The 26,763-nt window shown below is 39.2% G+C and overlaps 3 protein-coding genes across 3 annotated transcripts in view; 1 reads left to right on the forward strand and 2 right to left on the reverse strand.

Annotated features, from left to right (window-relative positions):
* polr1e (RNA polymerase I subunit E) overlaps nucleotides 1-2,011 on the forward strand; it is a 16,932-nt gene extending 14,921 nt beyond the window's left edge. The window contains exons 8-12 of the mRNA XM_038301659.1: nucleotides 86-182; nucleotides 273-403; nucleotides 901-982; nucleotides 1,098-1,229; nucleotides 1,747-2,011. Coding sequence (XP_038157587.1) covers nucleotides 86-182; nucleotides 273-403; nucleotides 901-982; nucleotides 1,098-1,229; nucleotides 1,747-1,912 — 608 coding nt within the window. The 3' untranslated portion in view covers nucleotides 1,913-2,011. The remainder of the gene's footprint in view (nucleotides 1-85; nucleotides 183-272; nucleotides 404-900; nucleotides 983-1,097; nucleotides 1,230-1,746) is intronic.
* Nucleotides 1,948-17,401, reverse strand: fbxo10 (F-box protein 10). Its single transcript, XM_038301657.1, has 11 exons — nucleotides 17,139-17,401; nucleotides 16,261-16,859; nucleotides 14,352-15,149; nucleotides 12,936-13,085; nucleotides 12,616-12,752; nucleotides 10,351-10,421; nucleotides 10,119-10,271; nucleotides 9,683-10,033; nucleotides 8,869-9,179; nucleotides 8,588-8,775; nucleotides 1,948-2,852 (listed from the first exon to the last, which is right to left on the reverse strand). The coding sequence occupies exons 2-11, from the start codon at nucleotides 16,843-16,845 to the stop codon at nucleotides 2,678-2,680; spliced, it is 2,919 nt and encodes a 972-aa protein (XP_038157585.1). The 5' UTR covers nucleotides 16,846-16,859; nucleotides 17,139-17,401; the 3' UTR covers nucleotides 1,948-2,677.
* A 5,304-nt stretch (nucleotides 17,402-22,705) lies between these two features.
* Nucleotides 22,706-25,791, reverse strand: LOC119794202 (interleukin-8-like). The gene is made up of 4 exons (XM_038301636.1): nucleotides 25,598-25,791; nucleotides 25,372-25,504; nucleotides 25,172-25,258; nucleotides 22,706-23,465 (listed from the first exon to the last, which is right to left on the reverse strand). The coding sequence occupies exons 1-4, from the start codon at nucleotides 25,647-25,649 to the stop codon at nucleotides 23,432-23,434; spliced, it is 306 nt and encodes a 101-aa protein (XP_038157564.1). The 5' UTR covers nucleotides 25,650-25,791; the 3' UTR covers nucleotides 22,706-23,431.
* Between the last annotated feature and the right edge of the window lie 972 nt (nucleotides 25,792-26,763).

A 26,763-nucleotide genomic window follows, 5' to 3' on the forward strand; every position in this document is an offset into this window, starting at 1 on the left:
TCATGTCTGTGTGTAACTGTAAAGTTGCGATTGTAAATTAATCTCCACAGCAGAGCTTTTCTTCACCCTTAACTGGCCTCCTCAGTGCTGGATCCAGTGGAGTTTGCTGCACTGGAGCAGCCTGGATCCAAGATGGCAGCACTCACCCCAGAAGAGCTGAAGAAGATGAGAGATGAAGGAAGGTAGGGTAAAAAAGGTCTCACCCTTCCTGAAATATTTAGGGTTTATCAGAAGGTTTCCTGCATGATGAATTTTATCTATACTTCTTGAAGGTGCTTGAGTGTTGTGAGGCATTTAGAGAACATGCCAGCTGTGGGCGAAGCCAGAGAGAAAGCGGCACGCTGCGCTTTTTACCTCTCTCTGCTCCTCAAGCTGGCGAGGCAGAAGACCGTCCCACGCAAGTGTGAGTAAATCCACCTTTCTACCGCTTATCTTTTAAAAATTCAAACCTAAAATAACATTTATTGCACACAAATGAGACATTTTCTACCCTTTATTTCTTGCCGCTTAGATTTTTTTCTGAAAATAAAACCCATAAAATCAGTATCTCAGTAAATAAGTTCAATTCACAAAAACCTTTTATTATAAGCTCCTGTTTAAGTTAGAGAAAATACAATATGTCATAGCAAACATTTAGCAAAGCTCTCAGGGTCATTGGATAGTATGAAGATGTTTCAGGTATTTAGCTCAAACACTCAGAGGTGCAATTTGGAAAGGAGATAAAATGTTCTTGTAACTCAGCCCGAGGTTCTGTCTTTATTGCCTCCCTGATGCTGACTGAATGTTCAGCCGTACAATTTCCAGTCATCAGAGGGGAAAACAATAAGTTCATCAGAATGTCTACACCTTTTGCCATAATGCTTCACACTTTACTCTCCAATAATCACTGTTTCTGGACAGTTGGACACGATGAAGGCTGCCCTCGCATCATTCAGAGCAAGCTGTTTAAAACTTTCACTGTGGAGTCTTTTAACAACGGGAGGTACGATGACCAAGTGACTGTTAGCTCTGTTTGCTGTTATTTGGAATATGTTTTGTTAAACAACGCCTCATTCTGCAACATGCATTTCTTTACCCTTTTTTCCTCCCATGTTTAGGGTGCAGAACATCGTTTCAACATCAATGCGTTCGAAGTTAGCTGCATATAGCCTTGCTCTGCTGCTGCATATGGGTCAAATGACTGCCGACCTCTCGCTACTGCATCGGGATCTGGGAATCACTGAACCCAAGTAAGAGCTGCTTTCATTCTCAGTGCTGTTAAATTCTTTTTTTGGTCACATTCAAATGTTGGAAAGCAAACAGACTTTATTACTGAGTACTATAACCTGAGTAACAGTTTTGAAATGGTTAATGATGGAACTATAAATTACTCTACCAGAATATCCTCTATAGCAGTGAAAATGGAGGATGCCCAACCCTGAATGTCTCAAATTTAAGTCTTCGAAGTGGCCTAGTTAAAGCCTGGTCTCATTTGTATTTTAAAAATTCCCCCACAAAGTGTAAGGTTAAGTTTGCCCCTTGTAACTCATTTGTATTTATTGTGGTTTTGTCGTAATGTTAAAACAAATGGAGAAATTAGGTAAGGATATCATATGATGATATGAATCAATCAAGGAGACTTGAGTAAATATTTAGATTTCAAGTGTGTTACTGAAGTCATGACAGTATTACTGGTAGTAAGGATATTTTCTTTTTTTTTTTTCCCTCCCTTTCTTAAATAAAAACTGACTAACTTGTTATATACAGGATGATCGAGGTTGCAAAGTCCATGGGGCTGTCTTTGATCAAACCACCCCGGACCAAAGGGGACGAGGCTGCGCAGGGTGGGGACCACAGACTGGCCACTGTCGTCTTACCGCTGGTCAAGTACGACCAGTTTGCTGAGAGACGGAAACGCAAGAAAATGCATTAAGGACTGAAGAAACAGATGGAGAGACTGAAAGGAAATGGAAACACCACAAAGAGGAGCTGTTTATTATGTTTTGTAGACAAATAAAGTGGGTAAATGTGAGGTTCCACGTCTTATTTTGGTATCGTTTCTGTTGGGAATGTTTAAAACACAAACAAAAAAACAACCTCTTGGTAACCAAACATCCAGCTTAAAAGTACAGGCACATTTGTAGACTTCACATATTGCGCACTGAACATCCTTTTCCTTCTAATGGTTACAAGAAAGTGACAAAGCCTGGAAAACTCCCCTTCAAACACACATTACAAGAGGCAGAAGCTTAATGTTGGCTTTTTGTTGCATATTCAGTTCATACAATCATCTCTCCAAACCCCTTCGCTACAATTTTTCATTTAAAAATGTCAAAAGAGGAACTAATGTACCAAACCAGATATAATTTCTAAAGCCTCATCCTGCTGCTTGGTTTTGTTAAAGTGCACGTTCTAAACACAAACTATCAGAAGCAGAAAGACAAAGACAAGTCTGCGGTGACAAGGAACAAGTCTAGAGATATCTGGATGGGGTTGATCTTTTGTTTTATTAAATTTTCCCAGCTTTCCCTAAAAAAAAAAAAAAACAGGTTCCCTTTTATAAAACTGATCTCACAATTCTTTCAAACTGTCCTTTTAAATGATCAACTTCACCTGACAAAAAAAGTCAGTACTTTGTTTTGATCAGTTGCTAAAGTGAAAGCAACATCATCCCCCCCTCGAGTGTTTGTCCAGTAATTCACAGGATGGAGCAGAACATGCTGCCGTTGTGACAGCCGCTCTCTACAGCAGCCCCGACCCTGGTGGTCATTGAAATGCCAAGCCGGGAGGGATACTGGGAGGACGAGAGGCCTGCAGGGGAGCTGGCCAGAGGGCGAGGAGGAGGGTTTTCCAGCACACAGGGTGGGGAACCACTGCAAAATATGAAGAGAAATAAGGATAAATAAGTGGTGGCTTTTGAAGCTTATTCCAGTGCCTGTTTGTAAACCATTTTTTTTTTACTTTAATCTGTTTTTATAGTTTAGGCCTTTTTTTTATATTAATAAAACCTCTTGAACAGATCCAGTACAGTTCATTGGTTTATTTAGAATTGCTCAATAGGAAACAAATCAGTAACTTCTTAAAGTGGGATATTGCTTTTTAGAAATAAAATTCTGAAAAGTGTGGCTGGCATTTTTAATCGAAAAACTTTGTTGGAATATTCATACATTTAGGAGTCAGGTGTACAAACCCTACTAGTTTTATTCCCTGGGGTTGAGATAAGCTTCCCAGCATGCTTTGCCATGTTATAGCTGCACCTGTTTAAGCAGGACCTCAGACCAGTTTTGCTGTTACTGCTGAAGAAAAGCATCCACACATCAGGATTCTTATAGCAAAGATAGAGATGGTGTTTATTAAGTGTTGTGTAGGCTAAAAATAGGCTCAAAAGTCAAATTTTAGGCTCATCTGTCTAGACAAGTGTTTCCCAACCTTTTTTGTCCTTTTGGACATTTTGGATTACCATGAGTCAATCGATCAGTTTCTAAAAGTAGAACTTACAATAACTGATTATAAAATAAAAACTATTTCACTTAAATCTTTTAATTTCAGCATTTAATTCTTGGGCATTTTATTCTTTCCATTGCAAAAAAAACCAAACAAATTGTTTCCTGGAAGTTAGTAAGGAACTGAAATAAATACAGAATAAAGTCCTATCATCAACCTGTATTTATAAAAACGAGCTCCTCTCAGTAACTCCCTTATGGTCAGATTTAAACTTAAGGAATTGGGAACAAAATACAGAACAAAAATGATAGTCAGCCTGACTTAATTAGTTTTACTTTGTTTTCAACCAAATACCTGAGCTGCTTTGATAAACTCCGATATCTCTGTGTGAAAAACAGCTGATACCAGTCTGTTCCTCTGCTTGGTTTTAATACGTGTCAAAGCTGAAGTTGAACTCAAACATATAAGGATAACTTACTTTTTGGTTGATAAAAGCTTATTTAAATTTTCAATTGGTCCTCACAAAGCAAAACAGATCCCAGCACTATATTATTTTACTACCAAAGAAATAAAAGATTTTCATGAACCCCTTGCAATGCACTCGCTGACCACTAGGGGTATGTGTGCCCTCTGTTGGGAATCCCTAGCCTGACGTAGTCCTACTCAGTTCTAGTCAGAATATGAGTCTGATACTGCTCCATAGAGCTGTGATTATGGGGCGTGTTTTGAATGGACCAGGAAAAAAAATGCCTCTGCACTCAATTGGATAGACCTACAACCAATAAGAGCAACGGAGTGCGTGACGTATGTTAAGCGACGCATAGTTGTTGTCAACAAAAATCAAACCGTGCAGTTGCACGCCTAGAATAAGAAGATGAGCCTTGATCGCGTTTCTCTTTTCCTCTTTTAAAATTAATTTGCTGTCGATATCTTCTAGAACAGACCTAATAGCAGAATCTACTCACCTCAACTCTCCGGCGGCAGCCATTGTTGTTGTCACCCAAGCGCGCTTTGGTCACGTGTTTGATTACGTTACTGTTGATCATCTGTCCATCATCGTATAAAGCCCGCCCTGACAATTTGATTGGATCGCCAGAGGGTGGGCGATAATACTCGCGCTACTATGGGGCAGAGCCAGACCGAACTTCCCGACCTCAAACCTTGTGGGCGGGACTAAGTTCGGAATGGCACCCAGGCTAGGGAATCCCTGCTCTAGAGTACCTTACTCCACATAAATGCTGTGTTCCCTATGTGGCTTATGGAAAAACCTTTAAAGGAATAGTATACCCAAAACATGATTAGCCTTCATTTTCTACTCACCCCCATGCTGAACAACACCCTGGAGTACTTTTTTGATATCTCAAATGCATCTGGAGATCTGGGAGGCTTCTTGCTGTCTGCTGACATTCAAATAATGGAGGTGCCCAGCGCCCGAGGCAGAAAGGTCCATAAAAGTCCACAAAAAACGTTTCAATATTCCTCCATACTGCTCGTCCAATGTATTCCAAGTGTCCTGAGTGGGTAGCATCCAAAATTTACTCGAAACAAAGTCATTTAGAATGTTTTTAGGGCATAAACAGTAGTGTATAGGATTTCCTGAAAGCGCGCACCTGCGCGATCGCGACGCTACGGAAACCGCGGCAGACCAAACCAGCGCATTCAGCTCGGCAAAGAACTCATGCTCTTCCTCAACACTGAAGTCCTCAGACATTTTTCTTTCGTTGTTTCTTTCTTTGCACAGGTAAACGGCACATTTCTTCTTCTATGCTTGCATTATTGGAAGAGCAGACGCTGAATGCGCACTTTCATCTGGTTTGGTCTGCCGGCTTCCGTAGCGTCGTGATCGCGCAGGTGCGCGCTTTCAGGAAATACTATACACTACTGTTTATGCTCTAAAAACATTCTAAATGACTTCGTTTCGAGTAAATTCTGGATGCTACCCACTCAGGACACTTGGAATACATTGGACGACCAGTATGGCGGAATATTGACACGTTTTTTGTGGACTTTTATGGACCTTTCTGTCTCGGGCACCATAGACCTCCATTATTTGAATGTCAGCAGACAGCAAGAAGCCTCCCAGATCTCCAGATGCATTTGAGATATCAAAAAAGTACTCCAGGGTGTTGTTCAGCATGGGGGTGAGTAGAAAAAGAAGGCTAATCATGTTTTGGGTCCACTATTCCTTTAAACAAGATTTCTGATAGCTATCAATAACAGTTTTCTGCGTCTAGTTTCCCCGTAAAGTTAATAATTTCTATTTAATGGATTATTTGTTAAATAGCGCTCCAAGCTTTTACTTTCTATTTTTATCACCAACGATAAACATTTTTACACTAATATTCGCCAACAAACATCTGAGGGTCTAAGATTAATGTGCACATGTGGGCTTTATCACTTTTTATCTGAACAGTAAAGCCATATCAGAGTTATTGATGATCCATCACAGACAGAAACATCCTACAGTTTCAGATGCTTTAATGAGAATTCTCTCAGTCTCTAAACTGCCCTACTCTTTGTGGGTCTATCACAAAAAAACAGAATGAGAAAAAATCTGAATGAATTTAGAAAAGCAGCTCTGGCCTCGAGCAAAGCCTTCGAAAGACAGCGTTTGCATATCTTTTTTTTAAAATTAGTTTGGACACCAACATGTCCATCACATTAACAGGGAAATTCAATTAAAAGCTCTTTTCTAATGTAGGTGTTTGGGATTTTGTTCCTAAATTTAGGATAATCACTTGCACTGTAACATAAGAACTTATAAAGTTCTGGGTTGGAAAAGGGAGACTCTTAAATTAACTGGCTAGTTTTTACTAGAAAATTAAATATTTCTTTGTATTGCTTTACAGCAGGAGTCTGCAATATTATTTGGCTCTCTAGATTATAATTTATAATCTAGAGAGCCAAATAATAAATATCACCGTGCCTCAAATTGAAGGAAAAAACTTGCAAAAGGAGAACAAACCCATTCCGAAGGGTTACTGAAATTCTTTGGAAAATATAGTAATAAAAAAAAAATCCCACTTAAAAAAGATCCAAAATATATATTAGTTATATTTAAATTCAATTTAAGGTCAATTAATTTTGGAATTTCAACATTTTTACCGCATTGGCCTGAATACAAGACATTTTTTTCCAGTTAAAATTGATGTCAAAATGTGGGGTGGTCTTATATTCAGGGTCTAACCAATTATACAGGCTGGCAGTTGTCTGAGGTCGCTACACGAACACAAAAGCAGAGGGGGCGCCATTTTTTTTTTGTAAAGCCAGTATGACCTCATGGAGATGGAAAACACAACAGAGAAGTGACAAGGGTGGTAGATATGGAGAGTCGCTCCCCAGAACGGAGTGGATGAAAAGTTTGCAGACATGTGAGGCGGAGTTATGACGCCAATTTTAAAATAAGGGTCGTCAATGCAGGGGAGGGATCAAATAACGGTCAGGCACTAAAGAAATATGGCGTTACAGTGTGCAATGTCAGAAGAGGGAACGTTCAAAAAGACTACGAACAGCTAAAGGAGAGTATCAAAAAACTGCAGGGCTGCATTGTGGGAGTAGGAGTGACTATGGAAGTAAATATTAGCCATCAGAATTTGAATAAAAAATACCTCTGAAATTTGAATGTTGTATATTAGTGCTTACTTTTTCAGTATTTAAATAAATTCAGAATATATTTTTAACCTAAAAAAAATTCAATGTCATTATTTGTACATTAAAAAAAAAATTCAGTGTAATTTTTTTTACATGGTAGCAATTTTCAGTTATTAAAAAAAATCACATTCCTATTTCAAAGTGATAAAATTTTCAATATACATATTTTTCACAGTTTAAATTTTCAGTGTTAAAAAATTCAGCATATAAAAAATTCAACTTTTCAAAATTCAAATGCAATATTTTCGTTGTCCTCCAATTCAACTTGCTCAAATTCACTGTCTCAAATTCAGCGTCTAAAAATTCGCTGTAAAAATGGCCAATGTTACTTCAGGTCACAGACATTAGCAATGGATGTCCGATTCCAACATCCACCTAATCACGTGACACAACCGTCATATTGAAGAAGTACCAGTATCACCCAGGCTGGCGACCATGGAGGCGAACTCAAACCCAGCGGTGAGTTTAATGCTTTCATATTTCTGTAGTATATTTTATTTTGCGCATGAAGTTTGATACATTATCTTAAAGCCTGATTTAAAACACTGGTTTGGGCCGTTGTTAATCTTACACCGTGTAGTGCCGGCATATTACTTCTCGCTACCTCCGAGCACCCCCCCCCCCCCCCCCCCCACACATAGGAATGTGATTTTTTTTAATAACTGAAAATTGCAACCATGTAAAAAAAATTACACTGAATTTTTTTTTTATGTACAAATAAGACATTGAATTTTTTTTAGGTTAAAAATATATTCTGAATTTATTTAAATACTGAAAAAGTAAGCACTAATATACAACATTCAAATTTCAGAGGTATTTTTTATTCAAATTCTGATGGCACATATTTACTTCCATAAGTGACAGCGAGCACAGCAGGGAAGAGGATGCTTGTGAGTCATGCAGGTTTTTGAGACATTCCATGAGCAAAGTTCCACTTGCATTCCAGTTGAAGTGTTGCAAAATTTCACCAATGTTTCATTGCACCAATCTTTCAATAGTATATTATTTCAATTAAATTCTTAGCACCTAAATATAAAATAAATTTAGTTTATCAGTCTTTATTTTCCTTTTTGTTTTGTTACTAAAACTGGTCATGGAAAGAGGGGGTTGTCTTGTCTAATCAGTGTCGACCTATAGTCGGGTCAGTATGGGAGTATGTAGGAGGAAATGTTCACCAGCATTTATTAGTATATCTATTTTAGCTAAGATTAGCTGGCTCTTCATCATTTTCAGCCAAAGTGATGAAGATCCACTGACAAGTGTCTAAAGAGCCACAGCCTGCAGACCTCTGATTTATAATAACATCCTGACGTTTGTGGCCATCTACCATCAGTGATGGTGAAAAAGGAGCACGGAAGCACAAATCGCAAGAAAACTACGTCTAACTTTGACACTTTCTAGGTAGAACTGATGCAGCCAAATTTTCCCTCAGAAAATCAGCAGGGGCTGCTTGCTTTGACATTGAAGGGAGAAGAAAAAAAAAAAGTCACTTTTCACTCAGTTGCTTGGTTACCTGTCATTATGCCTTAGAATACTGTTGTTACGCAACATGCAGCTTTCATTTCCAGCATCCGTGTGTAGGAGTGGTTTCTTGTTTTCTGGGTGACCCTGGAACAGGATATTGTCGTGGACGACACCTTTCACTGGTCCCAGCAGAGCAATACCACAGCCCTGGGCTGGTTGGACACGGTTACGAACCACCTGAAGACCAAAATCACCAAACTTGCATCATATGCACAGAGGCAAAGATCTGAATATGAGCATCTCTGAAATAAGTCTAAATAAATATCTTACCTTGATATCAGTGCTTGCAGAGACCTGGATGCCGTAACCGCAGTTACCAACCACATCATTCTCCACAATCTGCCCACTGCCACTGAACCTGACACCGTGGCCCCTGTTTTCATAGATGCCATTACCGCGGAGCTCAACTCTGCAGTCCTTTTCCACTATAACACCACCCCGGCCGTTTTCCACGATGCAGTTAGTAACGAGGCGGGTCAGCTGAGTGCTCTGCAGCACGGCGACGCCTGGGCCGCAGTTCCTGTTCATAAGGTTGGCAAAAACATTCAGGGCCTCGCTGCTCTTCACATACAGGCCGACCGCTACAGAAAGGCAGAAACAGGGAGAATTATGAAGGAAGATTTGGTGCTTTAAGAAAAAACTCCTTGAAAGGCTTTCTATAGTTTGTTACATTCTTCATGTTGCAACCACTGTGGATCACATGGGTTTGAACTTTTTTCTATAAAAAAGCTCTTTACCTTAATACCTATAAATAAAATCCCTATTGCTTTTACAAGTCGCTTAAATCGTGCTGTGCCACATGATGGTGGCAGCATCATGCTGTTCAGATGCTATTAGGAAGGTTGAAGGGGACGCAACCACAGGCTTTCCTGGAAGTGTCATCGATGACACTAATTATACAGCCAGAGCTAAAAGAAATAGCTTAGTCTAAAGCATATTCACATGTGTTAGAATGACCCTGTCAAAGAACAGACCAAAATCAGCTGTTTTTCAGTGGTTGTAATGTGACAAAATGTAAACAAGCAGAAAAGGCATACACACTTTAACTAGGAATACATGCATCTTTTGAAACACAGCTTAGTACCTCCATTGTAGCTCACACAGTTGCCCTCCATCAGCGCCACGCTGACAGAACGCCGAGCAGAGTGTCTCTCATCCTCGCTGTCTAGATCGCTCTCCCAAGCAAACAATTCCCCTTCTTCATTGAAGTTCTCCTGTCCTTCCCTGGCTTCTCCTTCCACTCCCCTCCTTTCCCCATTGCCTATATCTCCACCAACCTCCTCCTGAATGGGCCAGTTCCCCTCCCTGGCTTCGATGTTGTCCGGATCTTTCCTGCAGAACACCGCCAGTCCGTACATACAGTTATGAACAATGTAATTCCCCAAGAGCTGTGGGAGGCTGGATGACATAACCCACACGCCGCAGCCTTTGTTACCTAAACAAATCAAAGTAGGTGAGATTATAACTGCACTCTGGTATAAAATGATACAGTCCACCATAGTGAGGCTGAAGGGACTTACAGTAGACATGGTTTCCCTCAATAAGTCCTCGTCCTCTCTCTCCCACCACCACTCCATCAGAGTAACCATAACAGATAAAGTTGTTCCTCAGTATTGGGTCCCCTCCTCTTCTGATGTCCACCCCTCCCCACTGGTTCTCTCTTATCACATTTTCTAGAATAATAAAAACAAACATATTTGCATTAATAGTCCAGTACAAATAAAGAAATATTGCTTAGTCATCAATGCAAACCTGTTATCAGCCCTCTGCCATTCTCGTTGATGGCAATTCCTGCTGCCTGGCCTTGGAAGATGCGATTCCCACTACAGGTAGACGGAAACAATAGTTCAGTCATGTTGAAGCTTTCAATTTGGGGAGTGGTGGACTAGTGGTTAGGGCATAGAGATTGCAATCCTGAGATTCTGAGTTCGAGCCCCACTCCCACAGACTGCCACTCTGGGTCTCTGTGCAAGACCCTTAATATGGGGCCAAAATTTTTGTTTTATTATTTACAAATGTGTGTGGAGAGTTGTATATCTGTATCTCGATTTGTGCGTGAGCAGGGGGATTTGAAAATGTGTAAATGAAACTGTAAATGTGTGAGGAGATTTGTGTGTCTGTACAACAATCTGCAAATGTGCAAAACTACTTGTGTGTCTGTAATCTGGTTTGCAAATGTGTAAAAAAAATCCACAAATCTGTATTCAGATCTACAAATATGTACTGAGATTTACAAATCTGTAGTAAGATTTGCAAATGTGTAGAACAATCTGTAAGCACACACAGAGATGGCTACAAATAATCCATGGGTAAGCGACTTAAGTGTAAAAAAAAAAAAAAAAAAAATTCCTTTTTTTGGGATTATTTGTAGCCGCAAACGTTCGAACCATCTCGCTGTTAGCAGCCATCTTTCCTTGTCAAGTCAACTCCCGCAGCGGGGAAAAAAAAGGAAGAGGAAGAGGCAGCCTGTGAGCCTGCGCCCAGGGCAGCAAATCCAGATATTACAGATACAAATCCTTTTACGCATTTGTGCATCTCACACGGCAGAAGGGTAGCAAAAATCACGTGTGTAAAGAGAGCCAACCGAGAAACCGCTGGACTTGTAACCAATGATGTGTCTATATTTCTGGGTGTTAAAGCGAAAATACTTCGGACACAGTGTCAAATGTCGGACACATTTGAAAATCTTACTACAGATTTGTAAATCTCAGTACATATTTGTAGATCTGAATACAGATTTGTAGATTTCTTACACATTTGCAAACCAGATTACAGACACACAAGTAGTTTTGCACATTTGCAGATTGTTGTACAGACACGCAAATCTCCTCACACATTTACAGTTTCATTTACACATTTTCAAATCCCCCTGCACACGCACAAATCGAGATACAGATATACAACTCTCCACACACATTTGTAAATAATAAAACAACAATTTTGGCCCCATACTTAACCCCACACTTTTTATTTTCATAAGTAGGCCAGTGTCAGCTTAGGTCATAGAGTTGATGCACAGAGACGAGAAGGACGAAGAGACAGATAAGGAGGGACAGGATGACCAGAAGAAGATGAGGGGGAGAAGAAGCAGGAAAGTAGATCAGGACCCTTTATAAAAAATAGGTTGCCAAATCTTCAGTGAGCAGTACTGGATTGCGTGTAAATCTTTGCATTGAATTATATTGATCTCCTGAGATTTAAGGAGTGCAATGAGTCGTTAATCTAATCTCCAGCTTTCTGTAATCTAAATAAAAGTGTTAAAAGTAAATTACAGGACTACCTTGCATTTCATCATAAAGCTTTGGTTTTTGTTTATATTAAAGCTGAAGTCTGTAAGTTTTTAAAAATCACTTTTTTGTCATATTGGCTAAAACTGTCCCTATGCCCAGACAGCAGTACATGTGATATGTAACCTGTGAAAAAAACTGCTTCAATTGGTCCCGCATACTGCCTGTATTTCAATCTGGAAAGAATAATTCGGGACGAGTCAAAACAACCAATCACAGCCAGAGGAGGCCCTCCCCTGAATCTCAATAAAACAAGTGATAAAAAGGGGACTGATATGTACAAAAGTCTGACCATAACCTAAAAGAGCACAATGGGGATGAATTAGAACAGAGACTGTGAGCTACAGCTTTCTGGTCCAGCAGCCAAATGCTCTACTGGAAGAATGTCAAATATTCCCATAAAAACACAGATAAAACCTGAAGACTAATTTCCCAGACAAGTTCTACAGCTGCAAAGGTTTGGCCACAGACTTCAAGTCTTAGTATTAAAGGGAGATAAATAGTCTTATACTTTTGGCAACAGTTTCCATTTCTAATTGCTGAACATTCTACGCTAAGTGGACTTACGAAAACTGTTGTGGGTGTCATGCTTTCCAGAGATAAAAAATACTTAAGAAATCCAGAGTGAGGGGTGATCATGATTCATGCACAGTTAATAGTATCTAAATATTTAAGGCTTCAACACCCAAACAATTTGAAGAAAGATAGATGTTGGTGCAGTCCGACTTACCTCACCACTGGGTTCCCGCTGAAGAGAATGTACACACCAGCTTCTTTGTTGTTATAGATCAGGTTGCTCCTCACGGAACCTTTCCCATTGCCAAGGACAACAACCCCAGAGCGCAAACCGCTGTGGATCTTATTGCACTGTGGAACAAAAAGACAGAATCTCAGAAATTCAGCTCCCTTTGTGCCAGCATTCTCAATAAAATTCATTTAACAAGAATTGACATTTAACTGTTAAAACAGGGAAAGTATTTTTCTATACCAACTGGCAGATAATTTCATCAATAAAAAGTTTAACTTTATTATACAGTGTATATGATTTACCAGGATGATGGGGTTTGCCCCTTTCCGGATGTCCAGTCCAGCCTCTCCGTTGGAGTGGATGTTGTTTTCTGCTATGAGGCCCTGAGCAGAAAGGCGCAGGAACACACCCGAAGCACGGCACTCGCACACCTCATTTCTTAGCATCACAATCTAATGAGAGAGAGAACAAACCAGCAGCTCAAATAACAGCTTGAGAAGAAAGCTGCTTTAAATTACCCATGATCCGAGTGCCTCAACTTGGTATAATTCGGAATATACCTTGTGATATCTAAACGTGTAAGAATATACTGTGACTCTCAGTGTGCACACCTCTGCTAAAATGTTATTTTAAATGGAAAAAACTAAACAAAACAAAAATTCCCTGATATCTTAATTTATTACAACTATTAGATATTAAAAAACAAAAGAACAATATGGTTAAAAAATACACCAAAAACAGCTGTAAAGTAATACTTTATAGAACAGAGTTTTGATGCTTTTCAGCATCAGCCCACATCCTCACTTATATATGAAAACTCTTTAATTTCCATATGACCTCTTCAATTAGCCCTAAATTTCTTTTCGGATTTGGTTCTTGAACCTGGTAATGCCTTTCAAAAACTAACTTAACTTTCCCCTCAGAAAGTCACTCTAATGCAAACTGACATGCTTGCTTGGACTTCCTGGACAACCAACAATATGCAGTAAGTTTGACTTTCCAATCTAGCACAATAAAATATATTGGGTCAGTTTTTAAAACTGGTCATAATCTAATTTGAACTGGTAAAAACATATATTTTATTAAAAGAACAGCAACACCAGAGCATGATCTTGCCACCAACATGTTTTACCATTGGAATGAGTTAATTTGACACCAAGCATCTCCTTTCGACCATAAAACCACCTCTCATGGTTCATAAACATTGCTGTTGAGGGTTCCATACTCTTGATTAAGTAGATAAAAACAATAAAGTTAGTAACCTCCCAGCAAACTATGGTTTTTGCAAAAGCATGCAAATATGGAAAAGTTTGGAAGTGATCAATAGGCGATCGCTGAAGTTCAATGTAGATTGATCAAACTGAATATACTTGATAGTAGATCTTAAAATCAAAGCTGAAATTAAAATTAAAAAGTGTTTTAAGAAAGTATTAATTTCAAGGTTTGCACACTTTTAATAACCAGGTCACTGCACCTGGAAGGGCAGCACCTAAAGCTCCAGCTTTATTCTTAAAACTTGCATCTTTTCAATTTTCATTTTTAATACCCCACCCTCAGCAGATTAGCTTGTTTTTGGGTCATAAATGAAATAAAATGTATACCCATTATTTCATTGTTTTACATCACAATATCCAGATATTTTAACAGGGTGTGCAGACTTTTGAAAGGGATTGTATTTTAAACATTTATTAGAGAATAAAAACAGCTATTTCAATTACTGTTGAATGCTGGATGCAGCGGACGGCATAGTTCAGGCCGCGGAACACATTTTCTTCCAGCCGAGCCTGTCCATAATTTGACAGGTGAACGCCCCCCTTCCCGTCCCTGAACAGGCAGCGCCTGAGGATGCAGCCGAGGATTGATGATGCCAACATCTGGGCCTCGGGGTCCCTGTCTAGCTCCTGCTGAAGGTTGAGGGGTTCAGGCGTTACAGATGGGGGGTCAGGGGAGCAGGCTAGTGGCAGAGAGCCATCCGCCCGAGTCTTCAGTAAATGGGACAGCCCGTGGTGGTCATAAGGGATTTTGTAATCCAGTCGACAGAACTTCTTGGTGGTTTTAATTCCCTCTTGGATGTCCTGCTCTCCCTCGCTTCGCTCGCCGTCACTCCAGCCATCTTCTATAACTGTGCCCCGACATGCTGCATCTCCACCTGTCCGTCTCCTCCAGTCCTCCATGTTAACGTCCCTTTTAAAATTACCATCAGCCTCACCAGTGGAACTGCCTTCAGGAACCCTGGAGGTGCCTTCAGCCTTAGGCGGGAACGTTCTAGCCAAAGCAGCCAAGTGTTTGCAGGCCCAGTTTCTTTCCGATGCAGGAGGACCCTCCACCGTCACAGAAGCGGTGTCGCTACCCGAGAAATCACAGCTGTCCATCAAACTGAGCACTACGCCAAGCAGGTGGGCAGAGCTGCCCTGGGAGAAGGAGCAAAAACGAGCCTGGCATGTCCCGGGGCCGCGGATCTGCAGCTGGGCTCCTTCAAAGTTGCAGTTATCTAGTTGAACGTGACCCCATGATGTCTGCAGGGAGACAAGGACAGTAATGTGATTGGAATCAGACCCACTCAGCAACAAAGACAAAACCATTATCAGGACAAGTATTGACGGTATTCTTCCTTGCAAAACAACCTATGCTACACCCATGTAGTAAAAGAAAAAAAATGTTCTATAAGGTGTAAAAGAAAAGGGGTTGCATTTAATAATCTCAATTCACATTTTCAAGTCTTCCTGCAAATTCTCAAAAGGATTTAGCTACCCTTATCAAATCTGAAGCAATAGATTTATTTATACTGAGATTAAATGATGCACAGGAGGACAATCTACCAATTAGAGTCATTCCTGCCCGCGGCCATCAAACTGTACAATTCATCTCTCTGACAATCATTTCATTACTTATTATTTATTCATTTAATTACTTCACTATGCACAATAACACCGTCATGTGCAATAATAACAATTTATGTACTGAGCAGCATTGTATATTGTTAATACTGTTGATTGTACATACTGTGATCCTTATTTTATTCTTATCTTATTCTATTCCTATATCTTATTTTACACTATTTATATGGGAAGGGTGTAATTTTACTTACATATTTTATAAAGTCTTATATGTTTGCTCTATTTTACTTCTGTAGACGGTTTCACTGCAAGAAAATAATTTTCTGCAAGGTTTTAATTAAGTAATTCTGATTTTGAAATAGTTGGCTTATAAGGAAAAACTTGATCAAGCATGCTTGGTGTGAGGGATTACATTCGAGTCAATGAGTCGATGCAATCAACTTGTTTACCTTAGATAGAAAACTTTGAACCAATTTGACTGTATGATCTGGTGAACTGTAAAGTGCCTTGAGATGACATTAGTTGTGAATTGGCGCTATATAAATAAACTGAATTGAATCAATGGTAAACCTCCTGATGTGCGCAATATGGCACACATCTCTCATTTGTTTTTGTAAAACAAAATGAATGTGAAACCGATGGAACCTTTTTCTGTCGCTGTGAGATCATGCACTGCTTTGTGTTGGTCTATCAGGTGAATTAAACTTTAGTTTGTGGCTGCAGTGTTAGGATAAATGTTTAAGCAGTGTGAATACTTTTTAAGGTACTGCGTGACAAGCTGTTACAACACCTTGTAGACAACAGTGGAGAACCAGGGTGGCATAAACACCAGGTTACAGAGCCGGGCAGTCGGGCACTGCTGCTCAATGCAAACCAGGAGGGCCACCTCACCCAGCCGCCCGACGCCAACCAGCTCCACGGGGACTTTCAGCACCAGCTCAGCTTGCTCCTCATACACCCCTGGATGGAGCACCACACGATCGTATGGCCCCACCGCTCCAAGAGCCCCCCGCAGGGTCTCAAACTCGCACCCGGGGCCCACATGCAAAACCCGGCGGTCTTTTCGTCTACGGAAAAAGAGCAGGCAGGCGGAAGACTGCAGCTCTTGCCCGTTTCGGGTCCAGGTGCGGGTGGCGAGGGCGTGCTGTTTCAGGGCCTCCCTCCAGGATGGGGGCTCCAGGTGAGGCTGACTGGGCCAGTTGGGATGCCGACACTCAGGACAGCCCAGGCAGAGCTGCCTCCAGCGGGTGTTATCAAGGGAGAAGATGAGCTCCCTCCAGGCACGACACACCTGGCAGCAGCGGCCCAGGTCAGGGAGGGGGAGGTAGGCCAGGATGACTCTCCACAGCTCCACGGGGATGCTCCCCACCTCCATGGCAGCAGAGACACCTGGAGACAGGAGCAAAACAACAGGGAACCACACAGGTCAACATTAATAAACATACTTAATCATGTGATACTATTGCTGTTATCACAGAGTGGAAAACAATGGTAAATGTTAAGCGTCAGGATATATTCTTAATGTTTATATGATAAACATCCAAAGCTGTGCTTCCTTCAAAGTTTGCAAGCAATAAAGATGGCCAGCTAGCAGGACTGCACCGCTGGTTGATGCAACTTATTGCGCAACTACCCTTAGCTCCACATGATGAAGAAGAAAAACCCTACCTTTCAGCAGTTCGCCATAAGTGGACGGATCAACACATGTCGGCTCGATGTTGGAGCGCTGTTTACCGAGCGCTCCATGTCCGCCTGCGGGAGAAGCTCCTTACAGCCGCCGCTGCAGCAGCTGCTGTTCGCCGCAGCGCGTCATGGTGGCTGCAGATCACAAATATGGAGCTCAGAGCGGAAAGGCTGCCAGTTTACGGCGAGAGGCGAACACAGGTCTCCATCTTCCGCTTCGAAAAAAGTGGGCGTTTACCTTTAAGACCCCATTTCCCTGTGCGCCCCCTCCCCTTCCTCCCTCCTTCCACGCAAAAGTACTGGCGCGCGCCATCAGGCAAAAGGGCGGATCTCACATATATTTGTCCCTGGGCCAGCCTATGTGTTGGGGCCCCAACAATACATGCATGGATGTTTTTTATGGAAGCAAATCGTTACCATATTTCAAATGAAAAAACATTTTCAGAAATGCTTTTTCATTGTAAGAATGTGGCTGCATTGTTTGACTCATAAATGAAATTAGTAATCAATAATCCTGTTTGCATTTTCATTTTCTTCTTTAACACTGCTCATCCTTTTATTTATTTAAAATGTGTTTTAAATTAAAAATTTAAATAAAAATTTGTCCACTACACCTTTACTTTAGACAGCCTGGATGTTTAAATATATGCATCCAGTTGTTAGCAAAGGCTGTAGGAAAGTATAGTTTGGCTTTATTTAGAAAATATAGAAGTTGTTGTTGTTAATTTTCTTTTGGAACAGTGTATGTGTATGAGATGACATGTATTGTGAATTGGCGCGATATAAATAAACTGAATTGAATTGAATTGTAAACTGACCCTGAGGTTCTGGTGTCTATCTGCTTTTGGCCACCCCTCAGTGTACGTTGGTTATTTTTTCCCTGGCCACCCTGATAAAAATTCTCTGGCTATGCCTCTGCATAAACAAAATAGAACAACTCATTTTTGGAAAAGTTTAAATTTGAAACAAAATATAAAATAAAACACATTTGTTTTTCCTCTTTTTTTGTCTTTACAAATGTAAGAATTTCATTGGTTTGATTTTATTTTTACTTAAAAAGTATGAGAACACCAACTAACTGTGTTACTAGTACAGTGATCTCTATTGTGTTTCATAAAATAATAAATGAAATAAAAAAAGAACACAGACAAAAAATATTGTATGTTTTTTTTTTTGTCTGTTGTGTGTTTTTTTAATTTCATTTATTGGATGGGTTGATGGACAAAAAAGACATACATACATTTTTGTCTTACATTTTGATAAGCCACAGCAGTATATGAAATTCACATGAATGGGATCTAAAAAAAGAATAGTAAATATATAGTGAGAAAAGTAAGTATATAGTGTCTATCTGTAAGTTATCTGTCATAGAACGGGCAAGTTGAGCTGAGCACAGCAGCCTGTTTTCTGCCTCTCTTCCTACATACAGCCAGATACAGGATTAAAGGACACCATTTTTTTTTTAGAAGAATAAAACAGCACTTCCACAATTTCATAGCTATTACTGATAAATTCTATATCTGGGTTAAATTAGTTTAGGGTTGCATTTTTGTAAATAAGTACTGTGGATTGTGTCCTTATTAGACTACAGAGGAAATATGTAAGAAATATAAACAGTAGCCTAGACTGTGAGAATAATTATGATTGGAACTGAGTCCAATAACTATACTGCACTGTGCAATGAATACTAATGCACAATTGTAAGACAGAGGACATTATGATCTATTGAAAGGAACCAAGAGGAATGCACCATTAAAATATATTTATTGGTTACTCATCCTGGATGGACACTGAGGGACTCCTTGGGGTTCCCCCAGAGGAGCTGGGCCAAGTAGCTGGGGAGAGAGGGACATCTGGGCCTCCCTAATGAGGCTGCTACACCCCCGACCCGACCCCGGATAAGCGGAAGAAGATGAATGGATGGATGGATAGTTTGAATTTTCTTAATTCATCCAAAAAGCAGAAAGACTACCTACCTCAATTATTTCCAGGTAAAATGTATCAGATTTTTATCAATGAAGTCCCCTGAAAATTTATCCAGCTCATTTAGATCTTGAAAGAAATTGATCTGATGTTTTCTTAAAAATCCACACCACTGTTCAATCCCTTGGTTGTGATTACTCAAGCCGGTGATGTAACATCTCTCAGAAAACTTGTCTTCATGCTTACTCCTTAAAAATAGCTGCATCTCATCTCTACCAGATCTGACCTGATACGTGTTGGAGTTCTGCTCATTTTTTCCACTTCATCGATAAAACGCCCAGAAGTAACCCTGGGATAGCTACTTGTGAAGTAAGTGCAGACATAAAACCATAAGTGAAAATCCATCAAAGTGTGTCATATTAATCATGCCATATCAAATTAGGAGCTGGGTTTCTGTATTGACCTCGTCTTTATGATTCTGAAGCCTCAGCTGTATTCCTTTAGGATCTAAGATCATTAGGAGTTTCAGAAAATGTTTATGGGGGAGCAATGTGCACTGCAGGGTGGCAAAAAGCTAATAGGTGGCAGAAACATTTTACTGTCAATCTGTGCTGATTACAATAAACCAACAGGAAAATGAAACCACACAGCATCTATATTTTCCAAATAAATCACAGATTTATTTGGAAATTTCATACAGGCCTTTAGATGGTTTATTACAGTTTATTACACAGAGGTCCCCTAGATGACAGTGTAGACCACCTCCTCATTAGTCAACAGGGCACAAAAGCGCTTGTACTCCCTGCGGAGGATGAGGAGAGCCCACCTGCCCCCACCCATCCTCACCACCTTCTACAGAAGCACCATAGAGAGCGTTCTGACCAGCTGTCTTACTGGAAGCTGCAGTGCCACAGACTGGAAGAATATGAAAACAGCAGTGAGAACAGCAGAGAGAATCATCTGGGCTCCTCTTCCCTTAATAAAAGATATTTCATCCCAGTGCTGCGTGTCCCAAGCTCGTAACATCATCAATGACCCCTCACACCCCCACCATGGACTGTTCTCCATGCTGCTCCTTCTGGGAAGAGGCTTTGCAGCATTCGATGCAGGTCCAGCAGATTTTGAAACAGTTTATTCCCCACCATCATCAGACAGCTGAACTGTTGAAAAAAAACTCCATATCTTGTTGCAGACTCTGCATCACACTGACAACACCAAACCAAAAAACACTGCATATCTGCACCACTTCAGACTTGGAAAACAAAGTGGTTTGTTTTTTTTTACTTTTTAGGAAGTTGCATAGTGACCTTTTTACAGTTTTCGCTTTGGTAATAAAACTAAACAGAAAGGTAGCTTGATAAATATAATATACAGATTCATATTCAACTGTGCAGCATCTTCATAAATACAAAAACAAAAAAGGCTTGCTGGAAAAAAAACAACACAGCTCATAATAGATGTTGGGACCTGTCAAATCTTAAATCTTGGATATTTAACATGCTGGATTGTCTTGAGCTTATGATTTGTTCGATTTTTTGGGCAAGATTTCTCTGATTCTTTTTAATTTATACTCAAGAGTGGAGTCTCTCAGGTTTTTAAAACCAGTCAACAATTTTAATATCTTATCATGTTGCATTCTTGACTGGAGACATGCACTTTACCAACCAAATATATGGAAAGTACTTTGATACGAATGTATATGAATTTCAAAGTAGTATAAGACATGGATGGCTCGATCTGAACTCACATACAGAGACCATGAGTAATTGATATGAGATAAGAATTATGTATTATTGATACCTATGTTCTCTTTGGTTCATTGTTAAAATACATTGTCAATATTACTGTAGCTTGCGCTGTGAAACAACCAACAGGAGAATTTTGTTTCAAATAATCCAAACTCATTGTAGTTTCCATATATGACCGTTAGATGGAGTTGTTTTACAAAGAACAAAACCATTTCTAGTATTTAAAAATAATTCCCCTTTACAGTATATCACATAAGAAAAGGACATCCCATTTTTTTAAATGTAGATATAGGAAATATATATTAAAATATTGTTTAGACCAGTGCTGAAAATTGTAAAAACAAATATGGTATTTTAATTTTTTTTAGCCATATCTTCATTTTTCAAATCATTAAGAAAATGTTGATATCAGATAGGAAAAACCTAAGTTATTATGAAATGTCATTTTCATTGTTTAATTCGCTTGTATTTCAGTTAAGTGCATTGGTATTCACAAATTCTACAACATGCTAAAAATAAGCTGTGTCCTGTGACTGACTCACCTTGTGTTGTTAAATGCTTTGAACTTTATTTACTTCTTTTAAAAAGATACAGGTGGAAACACGCTAGTTTATAATTTTAGTGACAAAGCAACTCAACTGAACAAAATGTTGAAACAGATATAAGAAGTAAGGACTGTCAAAGGTCATGTCACTGAGTTAAGTGCACAAATTACCCGAAACTCAGGTGTTCACACTTTCTAAATTGGCATTTTGCATCTGTGAAAAGACAGCATCCTAAGAATCACCATTAATAATCACTCATTTGGTGTATAGCTAATAAGAAACACAAAGTATGACAGGACATTTCTAAAATAAATCCCATTCTTGATGGTTTGTTGGTCCACTCACTGGACTTTGTTATGGAAAGCTCTGTGCTTACACCTTTCCCTCCCCGGTTCTTTCCTGAGAAGAAATCACTCTGCACAAAATAACACTCATAATGTATATGTATTAAATAACCATGAGACATGAAAAGAGATTTTGATAGAAATTGTAATCTTACTGAGATCAGACTAGTTGCTTAGGGTTACAGAAGGCAGTGTTTACCAACTGGGCTCACATCTCGTGAAGTGGCCCCAAATCATAGTTGGAGAAGCATTTTATACAATCCAAGTATGCCACATCATTACATACCATACCATACCATACCAACTTTATTTATGAAGCACTTTATACACCGGACAGGACCAAAGTGCTGTACACAATCATAAAATACAATAAAATTATAAAATAGAGAAAAAACAAGTGTAAAATACATATTAGCATACAAAAAGAATAAAACAAAGTAAAACCTCTCAAATTGTGCCAAAAACCAAGGAAAAAAGATAAGTCTTAAGAAGGGACTTAAAAACAGCGAGAGAAGAGGCCTGTCTTATGCTCAGAGGCAGATCATCATACACGTTTGCGGATGAGGAGACATCCAAGGCTCCAGCCATATCAAAATATCACACTATGTTCTTAGATCAAGGACAAAGCTCTCATTCCATTCCAAAATCTTTGCCACGTACATAATGAAGATGACTTTTTATCTTGACAGAAAAACTGTTCTAATTAGATAAACTACTTGGGAAAACATTAGTTCTGACATGCAACAGGCAGAAATTATTAGGGTTTAACAGATTCACACATCATCAATAAAAATAATCCACAAATATTTGGCTGTATTAAACTCTGACTGAAATACGAGGGAATTAAACGCTGTGAGAACTGCATTTCATATTAACTCTGGTTATTCCTATGATTGTAGGTGATGTGATCTGGTTGTTAAGAATATCACTATGGAAAATATGAGAATGGGTAAACATATTAAAGCCCCCTTTGGCCTTGGACCATTTTCTAATGGCTGCAAGGTTTAGGGTCCAGGGACTTCTCCTCTGGATTTTTTTGTTTTTCTAAACTAAGATATTTTTTTTTAAACTACCATAGTTTTCTTTTGCAAATAAGATATTTGGGCCCTGTAATCTTTAACAGAAATATTCTCGCCCAAACAGAGACTGCAGAGTTGTTACTTCAATCTAAATCTTTACAATAGATGTTGCATTATTTATTTACTGTACCTTAAATTAAACATATATCATAAAGATATGGTATACATTTTTAATAATTAAAAATAAAAAAGACAAGATAAATAAAAAATATATATATTGTGATATAAGGATAAAGAGAAGCAGTTTATTCATAATCATTATTTTACTACATTAGATAACAAAGGGAATTCAAACTGTACATAAACCCTCTGACTTTTTTGTAGAAAAAGATATAAACTAACTTTAGATGTTAAGAAAAGAAAAAAAAACATCTTTATACATAAGCCTTAAGATGAAACACCATTCATGGTAAAAGTAATGGATTTAAAGATTTACAACAATATGTGCTCAAGGTGATAAGACATAGTGAATATTGTGTTATATGATTATGGGAAAAGGCTCGCTTTTCCTGTTGTCTCTCCCCTTGCTGGCAGTTAGGTGTGTCCCATTAGTTACTGACGGTCATAATTGTTGCATGAAACTTCTTCCTTCAGGAAACAGTCTTTGTCCTGTTCATTCAAAGCTTCCATGGTGAAAAGCTATGCTTTGGGTGTTTGTTCTTTCACTTTTTGCCTTCAAAGAAAGAAAAAAATAGATTTCGTGAGTAGAAGCTACCTTATTTAGGCTTATCTGAACATGATATAATTATAATCAAAAAGAAATGTGGATTAAGTATTATAGACAATGTAATGACAGTAACTAATCAGAAATGCTATAACAATAAATAAGTCGTAACCCTGATATGCTTTTCAACTGTATGACTAAGCACGTCTAAGTAACTAACGAATAACTGAAGCTGCCATCCAGCTGAGTCTAAGATGACAAAGCAATCAGATGTTGCAAGATGTTAGTTTATCTGAAGGACAAATGACTTCTCCACTCTCTGTCAAAATTCAAGATTTCAGTAAATTGGAGTTTGATAAATCATTTTATTGAGTTAGTTTTACTTTTATCTAAAGTGAAATCTGTATAATTTAAGTTTAAGGGAAAATCTTTACCCAGCAGAAAAAAAGAAAAGCTTTAATGAGGCGGTTACAGAAATGTTCACACTCCTAAACTACCGTACTTTCCTGACTATAAGCCGTTACCTTCTCCCATTCTTTGAACCATGCAGCTTAAAAGTTAAGCTGTTGATTTTTCTGGACCATCTGTAGGCAGAGGCGAAGTTGAAAATTAAAGAGGAAGGGGCTAATTTTTAATTAGCATGCACAACAGAGAACAACTGTCCCGAATTCACACATTTTGACAGTTATTTACTGCATTAAAGCTGTCAAATCAATAAAGGGACTGTGAAACTCATTCAAAGCTGAAATAAAGATCCGATGAAGCTCCATAAACAGTATTTTTCGTCCCTAATCTAGGGTTGATATGTAGAGCTCCCCCTACAGGTTAGGTGGGGTACAGTTCAGTAGATATCGGCGACTTATAGCCCGGTGCAGCATATACAGTATGTACATTTCCAGTTTAAAAAGACAATTAAAATGAGTGGCTTATAGTAGGCTTATAGTGAGGTGCACTCTATAGTCTGGAAAATACAGTAATGCTTTAAAGCCAGTTTTAAAGGAACACTCTGTAACTTTTGGCCACTAGGGGCGCTAGACCTATAACGGCCCGTATTTTGCTTCTACTAAACATCTGCCATGGTCCTGTTTTCTGATCCACATGCAGAGCATACCGAGGAGACAGGTAAGGCAGATTTAAGATTGTTTATTTTAAAAAAATAAAGGCAACGTTTGGAGTTTCTTCAGGGTGTCTGGAAACAAAGGGAGCGTGAGGCACTCTGCAACAGAGAGCAAGATTTAATGGGAGTATGTGTAAGATGAAAACGACAGCAAAGGCTTACTACGTGAGTGAGCATAAACTTTTTCCTTTCCTCAGCCAAGACCAGTAGTCGAGCATGCGGGAAAATAGTAGAGCAAAAGCCTTAGCTATATGGCGATGTAAGAGGGATACGTTCCTCCAGGTCACATGACCTGGCCAATGATGGTCCGTCATCTCCCAACTTACATTGTTGGTATTTCAAGATGGGAGCCCCCCTTGTTGCATTGATAGTGTCAATTGCTGTACATTGGCCAGAGGATTCATTTTAAAATTATTCATATGCATCAACTCTTTATATAAAAAATCTGCGATGTGCCTATAAATACATATCTGTGTTCAGTCTAATTTGGAAAGACTAAGCGTGTTGCATTTTGCTGATATTTTTGGACTCTGAAATGCATAAGTTCTCCAAATTTCTAGTCATATTTTTTGGTTTAGAAAAACAAGAGCACACTCACCTGGCACGTCTTTTCTTTAGTACTCTTTTGACCCATGTAGCCTCAGGATCGAGGCAAACCTTTTTGTTATTCATCTTAAGTGTTGCACTGCAGGATAGAATACATATCAGAGACGTCACAAATTGCACAATACTCTGGGAGGACTTGTTCTTTTAAAAGTCCATATCTACACAGGTGGTTGCATAAAGGAAAGGACTCACATTATTTGAACTTCAGCACAGTGCGAACTTGCAGCGTGCACTTCCAACACTGCTATGAAACGGCCAATGGGCTTTTTTTCCTTGGTAATGCAATGGCAGCGCAGATTCACCCCCTGTGCGACCACAATGCTACCTGAGGTTTAAAAGTTTACAGACTGTAAATCAGTGCTTTTACATGAGGAAAACACAAATACAGATACAACACACATTAGACAGATACACTCACCTTCGTGTATGATCTGAAGAAGCAGAATGGTCACAATTGTGTTCACAAACATGACTGCAATGAGAACAACTTTAAACGTTTCAGAGGTATTCAATGTTTTGGTTCTCAGAAATCCAAAGGCAGCAAGAAAAGGCTGACTGTTCCCTCTTAACTGTCAACTGTGTTGCAACTGCTCTGCAAAGACTTTTTATATGTGCCTCTTCCGCTCCTTTAAGAGAAGACAGTTTTTCTTTTTTTAAGGCAGTTCACACGAGAGCAAACTTGGACCACTATCCTTGCGTTCCTTGGAAATACAGTGGGGACACTAATTTTTTATTTTTTTACTTAGTTGCTTATCCGCTCTGTTTGTTTTCAAAGATTTTTTTAACATATAAATTTTAACAGTGCAAGAACATGTTTTGTAATTCCACATGGTTTCCTTTTGCAAATGAAAACATTGACCAATTAATTGTTTTTGCATGTAAGAATATTTGATCATCTGGAACAGATCAGCACAGAAACAGCCTTATCTGTTACCATATTTTTTACCGATCTGTAGGTGTACTGCAGCCTTTTACATACTCTTGATTTAAAAATAAATGTATCCATCTGCTGTCATCTAAATATTTTCTTTGTTAAACTACATATGAACCCAAACAATTTTTTTCTGTCCACTGTCTCCTGCATACATTATATATGTTTATGAACAGTGGTAGGTTGCAACAACCTGGCTTGTCCCGACGTGATAAATGACGCTAAAATGCATGGAATGTCTGCTGCAGGGGAAAGAACAGTGGCCTGAATCCAAGTTGTGGATACATCTAAAGTCAAGGGTTAGTGAAGTCCACATCTTATCTCATTTACTTCTGTTCTCCTGCCATGTGTTAATGAAAAAACTCCCAGAGATTTCCAGGAAACTCCACAAGCTTATTGCTTCTTCTATCCTATTGGATAACATTCACTTCCTCGTGTGAATCATTCATGTCAACCCCAGCGCTGCCCCTGCTCCAGATAAGTGTAAGCTATTGTAAACATTGGCCTTTAAACCAACACACAAATGGCAAAATACACTTACAACTTTGCACACACACAGCCAAACCCCTCCTTCCCCTACACACACTCTTGTCTTTCTATATAGTCAGGATGTGTTGACTCCTATTTTCTACCCTTTCTAGTCTCTAACCCTG

This window comes from Cyprinodon tularosa, unplaced genomic scaffold (assembly GCF_016077235.1).
Source record: "Cyprinodon tularosa strain WSP-4 unplaced genomic scaffold, ASM1607723v1 ctg470, whole genome shotgun sequence".
NCBI classification, from domain to species: domain Eukaryota; kingdom Metazoa; phylum Chordata; class Actinopteri; order Cyprinodontiformes; family Cyprinodontidae; genus Cyprinodon; species Cyprinodon tularosa.